At 39.2% G+C, this 13,626-nt stretch overlaps 1 protein-coding gene across 2 annotated transcripts in view; it reads right to left on the bottom strand.

The window, feature by feature from the left end:
* ZFYVE9 (zinc finger FYVE-type containing 9) overlaps positions 1-13,626 on the bottom strand; it is a 55,543-nt gene that overhangs the window by 22,205 nt on the left and 19,712 nt on the right. For both annotated transcript variants that reach the window (XM_082287239.1, XM_082287238.1), the window contains exons 3-7: positions 12,455-12,559; positions 9,629-11,688; positions 4,381-4,480; positions 613-789; positions 112-281 (exon numbers count right to left, since the gene is read on the bottom strand). In XM_082287239.1, the coding sequence (XP_082143365.1) occupies positions 112-281; positions 613-789; positions 4,381-4,480; positions 9,629-11,688; positions 12,455-12,524 (2,577 nt within the window). In that variant the 5' untranslated portion in view covers positions 12,525-12,559. The remainder of the gene's footprint in view (positions 1-111; positions 282-612; positions 790-4,380; positions 4,481-9,628; positions 11,689-12,454; positions 12,560-13,626) is intronic.

The following is a 13,626-nucleotide window of genomic DNA, read 5'->3' as shown; positions in this document are numbered from 1 at the left end:
ACAAGCCTGAGCAGATTTCCTACATCAGTCTTACTGCAGTCACTACAGCAACTCACACACCACTCACAACCGAGGCAAACACGGGATTTTGAGCACCAAACACTCCCTTACTTCTGCTGATAAAGTGTTGTTGGCCATGGGCTTTGATGGATCATGAGACACTGCTAAGGTTCCTGTGGAAGTTGTCCCAGCCACTGTCAGCTTTGCTGCATCAGCAACTTCTCCATTGGGTAGTATCCCATCAGCAAACCAAACACGCCTTTGTTCTCTAGGCTGAGCCACTGGAGAGAACATAAAAAACCAGCATTTGAGATCTCACAGCAACACTGGCTAGAAAATTGGAAAATCTGAGTATAAAACAGCAAAATGGAAAAAATAAAAATGCGCATTGGAAGGAACCTAAGACATCATCACCTACTGCATTCCCTATGGCAGCATCCTGTACAGACACAACCACTGAGAACAGTTTACATGTCCTGAAAAACCCGATATCCCTGCTGAGGGCAGGAATAGCACAACTGGCATTAGCCATTATTTGAAATGGATGAAGTGCAGATATCCTTTCCAAATTCTTACTACAGGTAAACTGAAAGAAAAAGGAAATGCTCTTACCTTCTGCTCCAGGATGCTTTAGAACTCCCACAGGTACCATGACAGTGGGAGGCGGAGAGCTCAGGGCGCCCGAGGCCTGAGCCTGCTGCAAAGGAGGGATAGTAGAACAGTATTCAGCGGGATTGTTAGGGTTAGGGCTCTGGCTTGAGGCACTCATCATGTTCTCCCAGGCTTGAGCTAAAGCAAACAAAGAACAAGAGCCATGAGCACAGAGGAAAGTATCTAACAGCACAAAACAGTGTGTTAAGTTCTCGGCTGTGGTCAGCTGTGGACCCTGCCACCTTCCCAGACCATTCCCTTCATGGAACAGCCCAGGAGGCTGCAATTAAGTAAGAAAATCCATAGCACAAGGAGAAACTGCACTGGCCCTGTGCAATAAAAATATCAGTCCACAGAGAAGTACTTTCTGAAAATTTTAACAATACACTTTGACTTGAGTGATGCTTAGTTCCTCGTGCTTCATTTTGTTTCTTCTTCAAAGATTTAATTGAAAAACAGTCAATACATAAATGTATGTATATAAATGCATCACACTGCATGGACAGATAGACATTCCTACTACAAATGTTTCATAACCTACAGAACACTTGAACAGACTTATGTTTCATTTATGATAAAAAGCACCTTGCATTTCTTTGTATCCAGGGCAGTTGAGTACAGATCAACAACTTTTATTCTTATCTGTAAAAAACCCCTTATGCTATTAATTTGGAAGGCATGACTTGAGCCTTAATTCAATTGGCCAAGCAATAACACATAAATCTTCTTTGTCAGCAAAACTATTATGCAAAAATCTCCTCCAGTGAGTAAACTAGACTATCTCCACAGTACTGCTTCTTTTTCACCTCTCAGGAAGGCTTGGAGCAAGATACCAGAAAATTCATATGTATGCTTGCACTCACAACCATATTAGTATGCTACAAATAAATGCATTCTTTGAGTCAGGCATAAATATCATGGCACCTAAGCTCTCAGAGCATGTACATCCTTGGGTTCCTTCAGCTGCAAATTTTAGAAAACCAAGGTGGAAATAACAAGACCAAAAAAAAAACCCAAACAGAACTCAATAGAACATAAATCCTCCTGCTTCCCTTCATCAACCTGCAAAACCAAGAGTGAAATGCCTGCCAATGAAAAAGGTATTGACATTCCAGTTGAGAAAATTACTTGAACTGAAGCACTTTTTAAACAGCAATTCTGTATCAGTTATAGGAAAAGTCCTGAGAGAAGAAAGTATTAAAAATGTACAAAGTTACACGTCCAGGACTCCTTTATTAGAAAAGTCATAGCACAGTACAAGAGCATTCTTAAAGCCTTCTTTAAATGGAGCAAAGTGCCAAGTCAGCATATCTACCAAATGCAAATACACTAAAAATAGCATTGGAAACCAATGGAACACATAGCCTAGCCATGGAAACACGCCAGCAAACACCCAACCCTCCCCCACACCCCAGTCAAACACAAACCAGGTACCAAGCAATCAAATAAAATAGCTGCTTTTACAGTTCCTACCCCCAATTCCAAGGCTGTGCAAAGATTAATGCTTAACCTGCTGCACTGAGAGGAACAAAAGCCCCAAACCCTGCACTGACAAAAACTGGAAGGACCAGGAGGGGTGGGATACAATCAGGCTGCAGGTGAACCCAAAGCATCACCATGAAGCACTGCAGCAGGAACAGGAACAGAGGGAGCCAGGACAAGCACAGGACTGGCCCTGGAATGAACCAAGCACTGATGTCACTGTTTGCTGCCATTAGTGTGCATCTGTCCTGGCAGCAGCACAGAGAGGCTTTCAAAAGGAAATCATTATAATATGATCAGTTTTATTATGTCTTTTTAAAACAACACTTTGGTTTCAACTGAAGTATTTTCAGCTTCTTCCCTTCCCCCAGAGAATATTAATCCTACTCACAACCACAAGCCAGCTGTCTTTTGCTAAGTGTATTTGTAATTCCTTGTTCCTGTACACCTTGAAATGTGTTCATTTCTCCATCCCAAAATGTAACACTTTAGAACCCCTTCAGCATCATTCCTGGGACTCGTTTTAAATTTCTAGATACTACAACCTACAATTTCCTGTCACCTTATACATTTGGCCTAGAGTAAAGAATTATTAATAATTAAAACCTATCACTGCATGCCAATTAACGTTTAATATTTTTGAAACATTTCATCTTTTTGACATTTTTTTGAAAAAATTATTCTTGTTTAATAACAGATACTGTCTACTAATTTTTGATTCTCATCTTGAGACTAAGCACTCAGTTATTTTCAACCTAACCTGAACCATTACTCAACTTCTTTGGAGAAAAAATAAAGCTATGAGCTTAAGTTTAGTGTTTTAGTTTAGATGTTCAGCAAAGTAAGGGATCTTTCTGAAAACAGCCCAAATAATCCACTATGCAGTAATATGTAAAGATACTGCCAAAATTACTTCGTGTGAATGCTGACACAAACCACAATTTCCCTAATTAATTCTTGCTTAGAATCTTTGCTAAAAGTCTCCAAAGTTTAGCTAAACAATTGCAGCAATGGAGATACCATGATAAACTATCCTGATAATTACTGAACAGTTATCCTAACAATTAAAAGTTTGCATTTAGAGGCTGAATTTGTCTGACTTCTCCTTCTACCTTTTACATGTTAGAATGCACCTGTCAGACCTTTCTCTACCACTGCATTAACTTCTGGCATCGAGTTTCAGTGATCCAGATATATATTTATACCCCGGGAGCAAGCCACCCATTCACCTTCCCACTAATAAACCAAAAGGCCTGGAATTTCTCATGATGAGACAAATTATCTCATGATTTAAGCACTCACATGGGTCCCCTCTCAACCTAATCCAATTTCTCTGTCTTCTCAATTCAAGACATAAAAACTGAACGTTGTGGCTTCCAGCAACAGCTGTCTCAGTGTCATGGGCTTAAGTCAGCTGGACAGATGATCACCCAGAGGGAACTGCCAGTGTGGGAAGTTCTGGAAATTTTCAGAGGCCTCAAGACAGTGCTCTGTGTTTGCCCATATTTATACCACAGCTCTGTTAATACAATAGAGGACGACACACAAAATACACTCCACAGCCCACTGGTCAAAATCAAGCAGAGTCTTTCCTTACACCAAGCAGAGGTGATAGAACTTCCTGTCAGTTCTACATGGCAACTTCAGAACTACCTGTGACCTCTCTCCTGTATCCCATGTTCTCACCAGGCTTTTAGCCACAGCACTGTTCCAGGTTTGACAGACCCTAGTAACGTGCTACAGTAACAATCTAAGTTCAGCTGTCCACATATAGGGACCTGTATTTAGACAAGACCTCCTAATGCAGCCCCAAGGAGTTAAGAAGAAAGAGAAGCTAGATAAATTTGTGGATAAATACTACTTTCCCAATCTCCTGTAGTGCAAAATCTAGAACAGGCACAATTGCATTACTCTTCCCTTTGGCATTCCATATAAATGTGTAGCAGGTTATCTACTCAGGCAACAAAGCATCCAGAGAACACTTCTAAGTTAACATCAAAAAAAACCCCAAAAGTCACAGATTTTTCTATCCTGGTAGAGCACTCCCAAATGAAAGCTTTCAAACTCACTGCAACCTTACCAGTTTTTCTGTTCTTCACAGGGATTCCACATCAGCCTCTCAAGCACCTCTACTGTTTTAGAATACTTACCCACACAAATAAAGTATTTTGTTTTTCTTAAATACCCTCACTGCAGCTCCACACAAAGCCAGTGAAGTGCCATGTCTCAGATTCCCTTTCCACTCACCATTCATCAGCACTGAGTGGCAGATCACACACACTCTGGCTTCCTTTCGGTCCATGTACAGCAGCTTGCACTTCAGGCTACAGCACGCGGCACAAAACACCTGGAACACAGGGGAAACTACTCAGGGCTGTGCACAAATATGGGACAAACTGATGAATCTGGACAACTGAGTATCAGCTATGTTCTTGACATGCAAAATATAGAGGTAAAAAACCCCCAGTATTTTCCCATTAAAGCCACAGTGACCAATACCTACCCAAGGTGCCTGTCCTACCAACTCTGATGATTATTTGGGGGAACACATAAATGCATTTTCCTGATACTGCACTGTGGTGTTTTTAAATTTGTTTGGCATAAATGACAATGGGGGTAATAAATACCTACCACATTACAATCCCTTACAGAATTAACAATTTGGGAGTTAATTTCAGTCCTAGAAAAAGCATGAGTATTACCTAGAATTAAATACGTTTCAATGCACAAGTATTCCCTATATATAACAGACTGCTATGGCACAGATTAATTCAAACTTAATTAATTAATTCTTTGCAGTGGTACAATTCACTATACGGAATTGGACATTAGGAGGAATTTTTGGACATCAGGAGGATTTTCTTCACAAAGGGGTGACTAAACATTGGAATGGGCTGCCCAGGGAGGTGGTGGAGTCACTGTCCCTGGAGGTGTTTAAGGAAAGACTGGACGTGGCACTCGGTGCCATGCTCTGGTTGACAGGGTGGTGATGGGTCATAGGTTGGGCTTGATGATCGCAAGAGATTTTTTCCAACCTAAATAATTTGGTGATTCTATATTAGCAACTCCAGCTGTTTAATCTCTTCATATCTAGCAAGCTGTTCCTCGGTTGAGGAGGAATAGCAATTATCAAAATGTTTTAAGTGTTCAACATATAAACCAAGACATTTAAGAAAGCTGAATGACATTAGTACTGCAAGAAAATCTTGCTCCATTTCTATAAAAAAGCTCATATTGACATGAATACAAACACTACAGCATCACAACAGTAGGGAGAACTCAGGAACTGCATTCTGTGCACACTGGCTGCTAAAGGGGCCACGGCAAAGCCCCAGGAGCACAAGGTGCTGTGGAGATCCAGCTGCAGTGCTGGTCCTTCTCACCTGAACCAGCTCTAAAAGCTCCCCAGTCCTGGGCAGGAAACAGTCCTGAGGCTTTCTCCAGACAAGCAAAACCATAAAACAAGAGCATGGCTTGTGCACCAACACACACTTGCATGCAGATATGATCCTACAACAGTAACTGCTTTCTCAAAATCCTGCAGAACACGTGCCCTAAAGACTTCTTATTTGTTTCAAATAATTATGTTTTCTTTATTTTAAAAAAAACAGTAGTTCCTCAGGGTTATTTTTCAGGTGATGTGAAGATACTGATGAACATCCATTTCCTGCAGAAAGGTAATGTCACACTCAGGAGATCTAGAAACAGAGGCAGCTACCTAACAAATGAGTTCAGATAGCAAGAGAGAATTTCAAATTTTAATTATGGGTGGATATTATCTCTGCAATTCACTATGCATTATTATGATCTGTAACACTTTCTAAACAAAAAAAATATTCCATCACTTCAGCAGCATCATGTCTGTAATATAGACAAGAAGCTACACAAGATTCTTATATATAAATGTGTTTAAGCCTAATTAAATTTCAACCAAGTTAAAGATCACACCAAATTACAACTCCTTTGCAGCCTGTTACTTGCAGGGTTTTAGTGTCAAGTGTTTAAAATAAGTAAATACAGGTTATGAACTCAACATGAGTTGAGAATCAAATGTGCAGAAAGCTCAGCCTTGTCTCATTAGAACCAGTTTTAATGTTTTCTAATTATGACAACTCAAACATTTCAAAACCAAAACATAATTAAGTATACACTGGCATTTTAATGCAAAAATAAAATCCACCCTTTCACATATGTGAAAACCTTTAAAAAACCAAAGCAAATGTACTTTAAAAATCTGATTTCTGCACTTACACATCAACCCAATTTACAAGTATTCTAGGGAATATTAATAACAACATCACAGCATATTTTACAGACATTTGACATCATTTCAGTTCTCTGGGCAAAACTTCCAGTCAAAAGTTCATTCACTATTGAACATGGAAAAATCAATGTCATCAACCATAAATGAAGGCCCAACACAAATTAGTATCTAATTTAGGACCCTTTTTCAAACAACACATTGTGCATTCATGAAAGGTCCCAAATGCAATGATTTAAATATTAAAAGAGAAAATAGAAGCAATGACAGAACATCCCCACCTCCTCTCTCAGGCTGCACCAGCCTTGAGCAGCAGTAATGCAGAGAACGCAATCCAGCACAACTGACAAGTCAGACTTGTTATTAACAATCACCAAGTCATTATCTCAGTACATCATGCTATAAAAAAACAACAGAGCAGTGTCAAAGCAAGTTTTTATGTTACTAGGGTTTTCAGGTTCACTAGGAGTTGTTAAAGCATTCGTTGTTAGGGGAATTGCTGATTTTTTAAAAATATTTTAATGGAAAAATACAGTTTTGGCTGTCAATAAAAAAGATTGCATACAAATTTTCTGGTTTTCCTATCAAGGATGATGATTTCATCTGACAATAGAAAGTACAAAAATACATAACATATAATTTATTAATGTGTTCACACACATTCGTCAGGTTCTTAATTTTAACTCTAAATTTACTGTAAGTGTATTACTTTCTATCAATCCAAATGGTTCGTATCATCCATTAACTCTGCAATTATTACCCTGAAATTAAAAACTGAGACAGACTTTCCAGTTGCCACTCAACTATTTTTAAATGCAGTGTTTATTCCCAAATGAAACAGATACATTCACCCCTACTAAAATGATTTGTCATTATGCTAATAAAGCTTAAAAAGAAACTGTTGTGCTAAAGCTTGTGTTCAAAATATTGAATCCCATTACTTCCTTTAGAAACAAATAACTGCAAGAGCTAAAGACATTGTCTCCCCAGTTCTTTTAAGTGAGATTCAGACATTTAACAGTGGAAGCATCCCTGTGGTTCAGTAGTTACCTACACCACACATGGTCCACAGGACTGCTCTGGGGCTGGGAATGGTGACCAGAAAGCAGGAGCAGACAGCTGAGAACTGGGATTTCTCAAGCCACTGCAACCACATTCATCAGAGCTTGTCTGTCAAAGCTTTGGTCTCTCTCTGCCCAGAATTGTTACAGGAATTAAGGGCTGTAAAGTAATTTGCAGTAAGTGCTAAGTATTATTTGACTTACACTGATCCTTAGCATTTATTAATGAGTCCTGTCTGCCACATCTTCTGGCTGCACTTGTGCAAATTTAGCCCAGTGTCTTGGGGTGACCTTATGAGACAAATATTAGCTAACAAAAGCTTCTAAAAACAATCCATTCTAAGTCTACTGAGTCAGTTTGTCTACTGAGCAGAGGGATTTTTATTTTATCCATGTCCTACATATAATCAAAAAACCCACTGGCACTGCTTGTTCTTCTCAAGGTTTGTCAGAAGAATGTAAAAAAAGAAAAAAAAAAGAAAATTTTTGGCCTTGCTCCATCGTTGCATGTTTTATGCATTTACAGACATTTTAATTTTCTGCAATCATTTGTGCAATTCAGGGCTTCAGTCGTTACAGAGAAGCAGTTACATCCAAGCAATAAACTTGTTTAAAATACAAAAATAAGCAGAAAACGTTACTGCACATGAAAATTGTACCCGTATTTGTTCAACTCCAAAAGAAAAAAAATTATCTAAATAACAGCATAAATTAACATATCAAAGCTAAAATCATGGACAATCCTATAACTTCCATGCCTTACAGATTCTCCTTAGCTGCAATGAGAAGAATGAGGCCCCTGATGTTAACCAAAAGGTACACTAAGGTAGGCCTGTGCTTCATGTGATGCTTAGTGATCACCTGTGGTTACTGGCTCCACATCAGGACTTCCACTGCAACCAAGCTGCAAGAGGATGGGCAGAACCAACTGGAAGTCCTGGACCAGTGCACAGGGAATGTCTGCTTAGGTTTTAGAAGTGTCCTGGGAAAGACTGTTTAGCATGTGAGAGATGGAGTGCTATGCATTCTGGTCCTAAAGGGAAAAAAGGGACACATACTTGTTCCATTTTGGAGGAGCAAGCCTGGGGCCTCTGCTGGGCTGCTTCCAGAAACAGCTGGCATGAGGGTTTGAGCTTTCCTGATACATTTGCTTCTCTTAGGTCCTTTATCCACATCATTCTGCTTTCCCTGCACTCTTCTGGTAGCAAAAATTATCACCCATAGCAGCCAGGAGGTCTTTCAATCAGCTTCAGAAAACTTTGAATGAGGCCTAAATGAACCAAAGTTACTTTTACTCTAGTTCTTAGTTGGGTTTAGTATTTCTTTTTACGATATTCATTAATACCTAATTGACAAGAGTGTTAGTTTACTGCTTTTGAATCATCATTATTTTTTCCCTGAGTTCCTACTTACACCACTGACATGTATTTCAGTAAAAGATATTTGGAAATAATTTACAAGTTAATAATTCACAATAAACTCATCACATAAGAATTTGTGTTCACTTAAATGGCACATACATAAAATTAAAAAAAAATCCTCAACAATAAAGTATTTCTTACACAACAAAAAGTGATACAGAAATTATGTTTTAGTTGTCTTCATTACAAAATTTCTCACCATGTGGACATACATATATCAGGTTACGGTTAATTTACTTTTTTTTTCCCCAGGAGCAAATGTATGTTTAGAAATATGTTAATACTATTAAAAATAATGTAAGCAATATGAGAAAAGTTAGTGAAGAAGACTGAGAAGAATCAAGTTGATCAGCCACGTAAACCAGCAGGATGCCAGCAATCCAACAGCCCACTCCCAATGCACAAGTTTGTTTCAGTAACTTTAATGAGATTATTGTTGCAGTAATTTCTATAAAGCAGCTTCCTGCACTGAGACAGTTTATAAGAGTTTGACATAAACCCAAGGATGACGATCATTGTAATCAACAAATACAACTGCTTATTTAGACTAGTAACAATTAGTTATTCTTTGTTAGAACCCTAAATAGATCAGAGCTCACAAACTCCCATTTTTGCTTCATTCAGACACGGCTTTTTAGGAAGAGATGTCACAGGTAACTATATCCAGTAGTTTAGCAAGCCCTCTGATGTGATGTTGTGCAGTATCAGGGAAAAAAAGATGCTTTGAGCTTATTCACAAAATATGAACTTACCTTCCCACAGGCTCTGCAATGGTGCCTTCTTTTGGTGAATGTAAATCTGGCCTCACATTTCATACAGTTTGGTGCTTGAGAATCTGGAACCCACACTGGAGCCACCTCACCCAAAGTCGTAAAAGGCTTTCTGGCTGGAGCTCCAAACTGACCAGCTCTGAGATCATTATCTGGACTATCTGGGGCTACTGCAAGGCACGAACTATTAGAGACTCCAGATTCATACTCATCCAAATGTTCCCCATTAGAACCAGTACCAGAGGCATTTGAAGATGTTTCACCAGGAAACGTGTCTGCTGTATCCCCTAATTGTGTCTTACCAAAGACATTTTTGTTTTTACTATTACCTCCACAATTTGGGGGAATAACATCATTTTGTAAGTGGTCCGATAATGGCTTCGGAATCTGCAGTTTCAGATTTGTGGGTTGCTTAGGCCTTGCACCACCAAAAGGAACACTGATATATTGCAGATTAGTCACTGGTTTTGGTGAAGTTTGCCCTTGCATGGATGAAACCTGACTACAAAGATTATGCAAATAATTTTTCTTTATGTGGTCGCCAGTGCTGTTTAAAATAAGACCGCTCCCATCTGTGGTCTCATTTCCTCTCTGTTCATAAACATTAGGGTAACATTCTGACTTGCTCTCCTCAATCTCCTTTTCCTCTGTAACCGAGTCTTCCTTGGAGGGTAAAGTCTTTGGAACATGAGCAACAACTGGGTTCTGCATTCCATAGGAATCACAACCATTAGACAGAGAGCTTGCTGCTGATGTAGCCATCACATCAGAGAGACTGGACCCTTCAAGCTCATCTGTACCAGACCCTTTTAAGTCTATGCCTGCCTCCAACACCCCATCTTCACCTTCTTTGCTACTACCACATGCATCATCAAGCTGTTTGGTCTGCAAAAATTTTTCATTCTCTCCTAGAGTTTGCTTATTATTCATCTCATTCAACTTTGTCAGTTCCCAATTAGTCATCTCCTGAGATTCAGGGTAACATTCTGCCATGCTGTGCAATTCCGTTGTGCCGAGATTTTTATCACATTCAATGACTTCGCTTTCAGTGGCACTAACATCCTCTGCAACACATTCCTTGTAATTGCCACTTCCAGCCACGTTAGGTTGACAGGTTTCGGTGAGCCCAGATAGCCTAGACTGCAACTGCTGGGTTGTTTCCTGTTCTACGATTAAGCTTCCACTACTGGAACCAGAAGAGTTTTTAGCTTCTATATCTGCTCTCTGAGGAATGGCTTTACTAGTGAAATTTTCAACTGACGCACAGTTTTCTTGCATTTTAGCAGTACCATCAACTGGTCTCTGTAAGAGAGTCACTGCATTGATCCCTGCAGTTGTAGCTTCTGAAAACAGCGAATCTTTACTCATATTAAAATCCTCCTTCAATCGAGAGGAGGGGCATGCAGCGGTCAGGCTTTCAGAAGAAGCATTAATCAAATGACTTACAGAGTCATCTTCAGTGCACAGCCTGTTTACTTGCTTTTCTGTATCTATATCCTTTTCTGTGGATCCATTTACAGTAACACTAAACTGGTCACTCTGTCGATTTTCATTATCCAGTGTAAAGCTAATGGAGTCCATTAGGGACTGACTGTTGTAATTTGTACAATCCACCACATCATCACTTTGTAGTGTTCTCCTGTCACAGTTGTGCATGACTGCCACCACTAGCACATTTTTCTCCTCTGGCAAGCAAGCTGTATTTCCACATTTCTTTTCTCCTGCTTCCACAGAGTTATACTGATCATCCCGATTACTATTTCTTTTAATCAATTGATCATCTGCTGCCTGATCATCAATCCACATGACTGGGGTCTCTGGGCTTATGTTAAAATCCTTTCCATTAGCACAGCGATCCCCTCCTCCTGTTGGTGTAGTCACTGAATGGGACAAGGAGAAAGACTTTAATCTCTGCTGACATTCATTAGGAGTTGTAGCTTCATTCACATTGGCCACAGTCGAGTTGAATGACAGGCGACAAGAAGGCTGATCTAGAATCTGATTCCACTTCGCACCCAGCAGTGTAGGTGAAACAGCGGCATCTGAAAAAGAAAACTTCCTGTCATATTAAAGCTACAGGTTCTGTTAGGTTCTATTAATCCTGCTGCATTAGAATGCCCCAAATAGAAATGCAGAGGTGTTCAAATACGGGCACAAAAATGAAGCTGACCTGCCATAACCAACATCCTTGATCAACCTAAGTAGTGTAATTCCATAATGTTTCTGGAACTTGAGAAGTTTAGAGCTACCCCAATTAGTATCAGGTGGAATTTGCAACTTTGAAGTATTGATTAATATATTTCGGACAGCTAGAAGTGCTTTGGAAAGATTCTCACCCCCATAAAATGTTCAACTTCCTTGACAGCAAAGAATTACCAATTAGACTAAGCAAAAAATTTAGTGCTTTGAACATGATAACCTTCATTACATGATTTATGTGACCTAATAAAACATTTCTGCAAAAGAAGCTTAAAATAAGTTTTGCCTGATTTGTTTAAAATAAATTATTTAAATATTGCTACTGAGATTAAGCTTCACAAAACCTTTCTTTAAAAGTGTATGGCACATTTGCTATTAAAAGAATGAGAAATTTTACAAAGGTAAACAAGATGAATGGAAGCAGAAGAGAATACTTCTAAGAAACGCTGAAGACATACTATGCAAAATTAACAGATTTTTTTTTTGTAAATTCTGGGATTAATTTGCAACTCAAACCCACAAAGGATATCACAGATCTCCCCCTCTTCAATACTGTTCTCTGTCGAAGACATCTGATGTGCATCTACAATCCTGTTTGAAATGACTCACCTTCATTTTGCTCAAATTCATCTAAAACCTTATCGAGGTTATATGCCTCTGCTTGGAAATAGTTCTCCATTTGTCAGGGAACGACCACCAGATCCTTGTCTGAACCTGCCAGAGAACAAATTACAATCAGATGCTTAACCTTCAGTCAGCAGTGTTCCACTACATACTGTCCTGATTTAAGGAGAAAAGTCCTTTGTAAATCAGATTTTACATACATTACAGACATAACTCAAAAGTATATTCCAGGAATAAAAATTATTTGTGTGCTTCAACTTCCTTAATTCAGATTAACAACCCCCCCAACTTGCTTTGGATTTTATTACCTCCAGTCTCTCACATTAATGTGTCTGGCTATCAGGATCACCATAATGGTAAGAGGAAAACTGCTGTGACACCAGTCCAGAGAACCAGAAAGGCCAACAAAAAAATCTGAAGACCTGACTTCCAGATCTGTGCTATCACCAATTAGTTCATGTGGCTCTGAACATGTAGTTTAAACTCCCTGTGCTTCTGATTTTTTAATGTACAGTAGGCTAGCAGTATTCTGTGTCACTCCTCATTCCCCTTGAGACGCTTCAAAGATTCATACTTGTAAAAGTTGTTAAGGGACTTAATGGGTGCTACTTGAATTGTACTACCTCTTAAAATGTCTGCTTTAATAATCCTTGTTTCTTTGAAATGCAGACACTGGAAATCTAGCAAAATGCATAGAAGTAAATAGTCTCATCACAAGATAATGCTCTCAGGCTAGAAAAGAAGATGGCATAGGAGAAATGAGGGGGGAAAAAGCAAAACTAAAGCAAAAAACCCAACCCTGAATCATTACATAACTACCTTCACATAATAAGTAATATTTTGCCCTAAAAGCAGTAACATGGACTCCTCACTACCAAAATCGTGTAGCAACAAGACACCCTGATTTGTTTTTTCCAAACATTCACTACCAGCAAAGACATTTTCAGTGGGAAATGTGTGCCATAACCTATAAACCACAGAGAGACCTTGATTTGATCTGCTCTCTGAACATCATCCAAAACAGTCTTATTCTCTTCAGAGTTGGCTTTCACTGTTCTGAAATAAGGCAATGGAGGAGGAGAGGGTGAGAACCTTGTTTTGCAGCATGAAGCAGTGTTAGACCTGACAGCTCAATTAAAAACCTGCTTTTTTCCACC

Source organism: Coloeus monedula (genome assembly GCF_965178545.1).
Source record: "Coloeus monedula genome assembly, chromosome: 9".
Lineage (NCBI taxonomy): Eukaryota > Metazoa > Chordata > Aves > Passeriformes > Corvidae > Coloeus > Coloeus monedula.
Note: the sequence above shows the minus strand (reverse complement) of the source record. Positions and strands in the feature narration are given on the sequence as shown.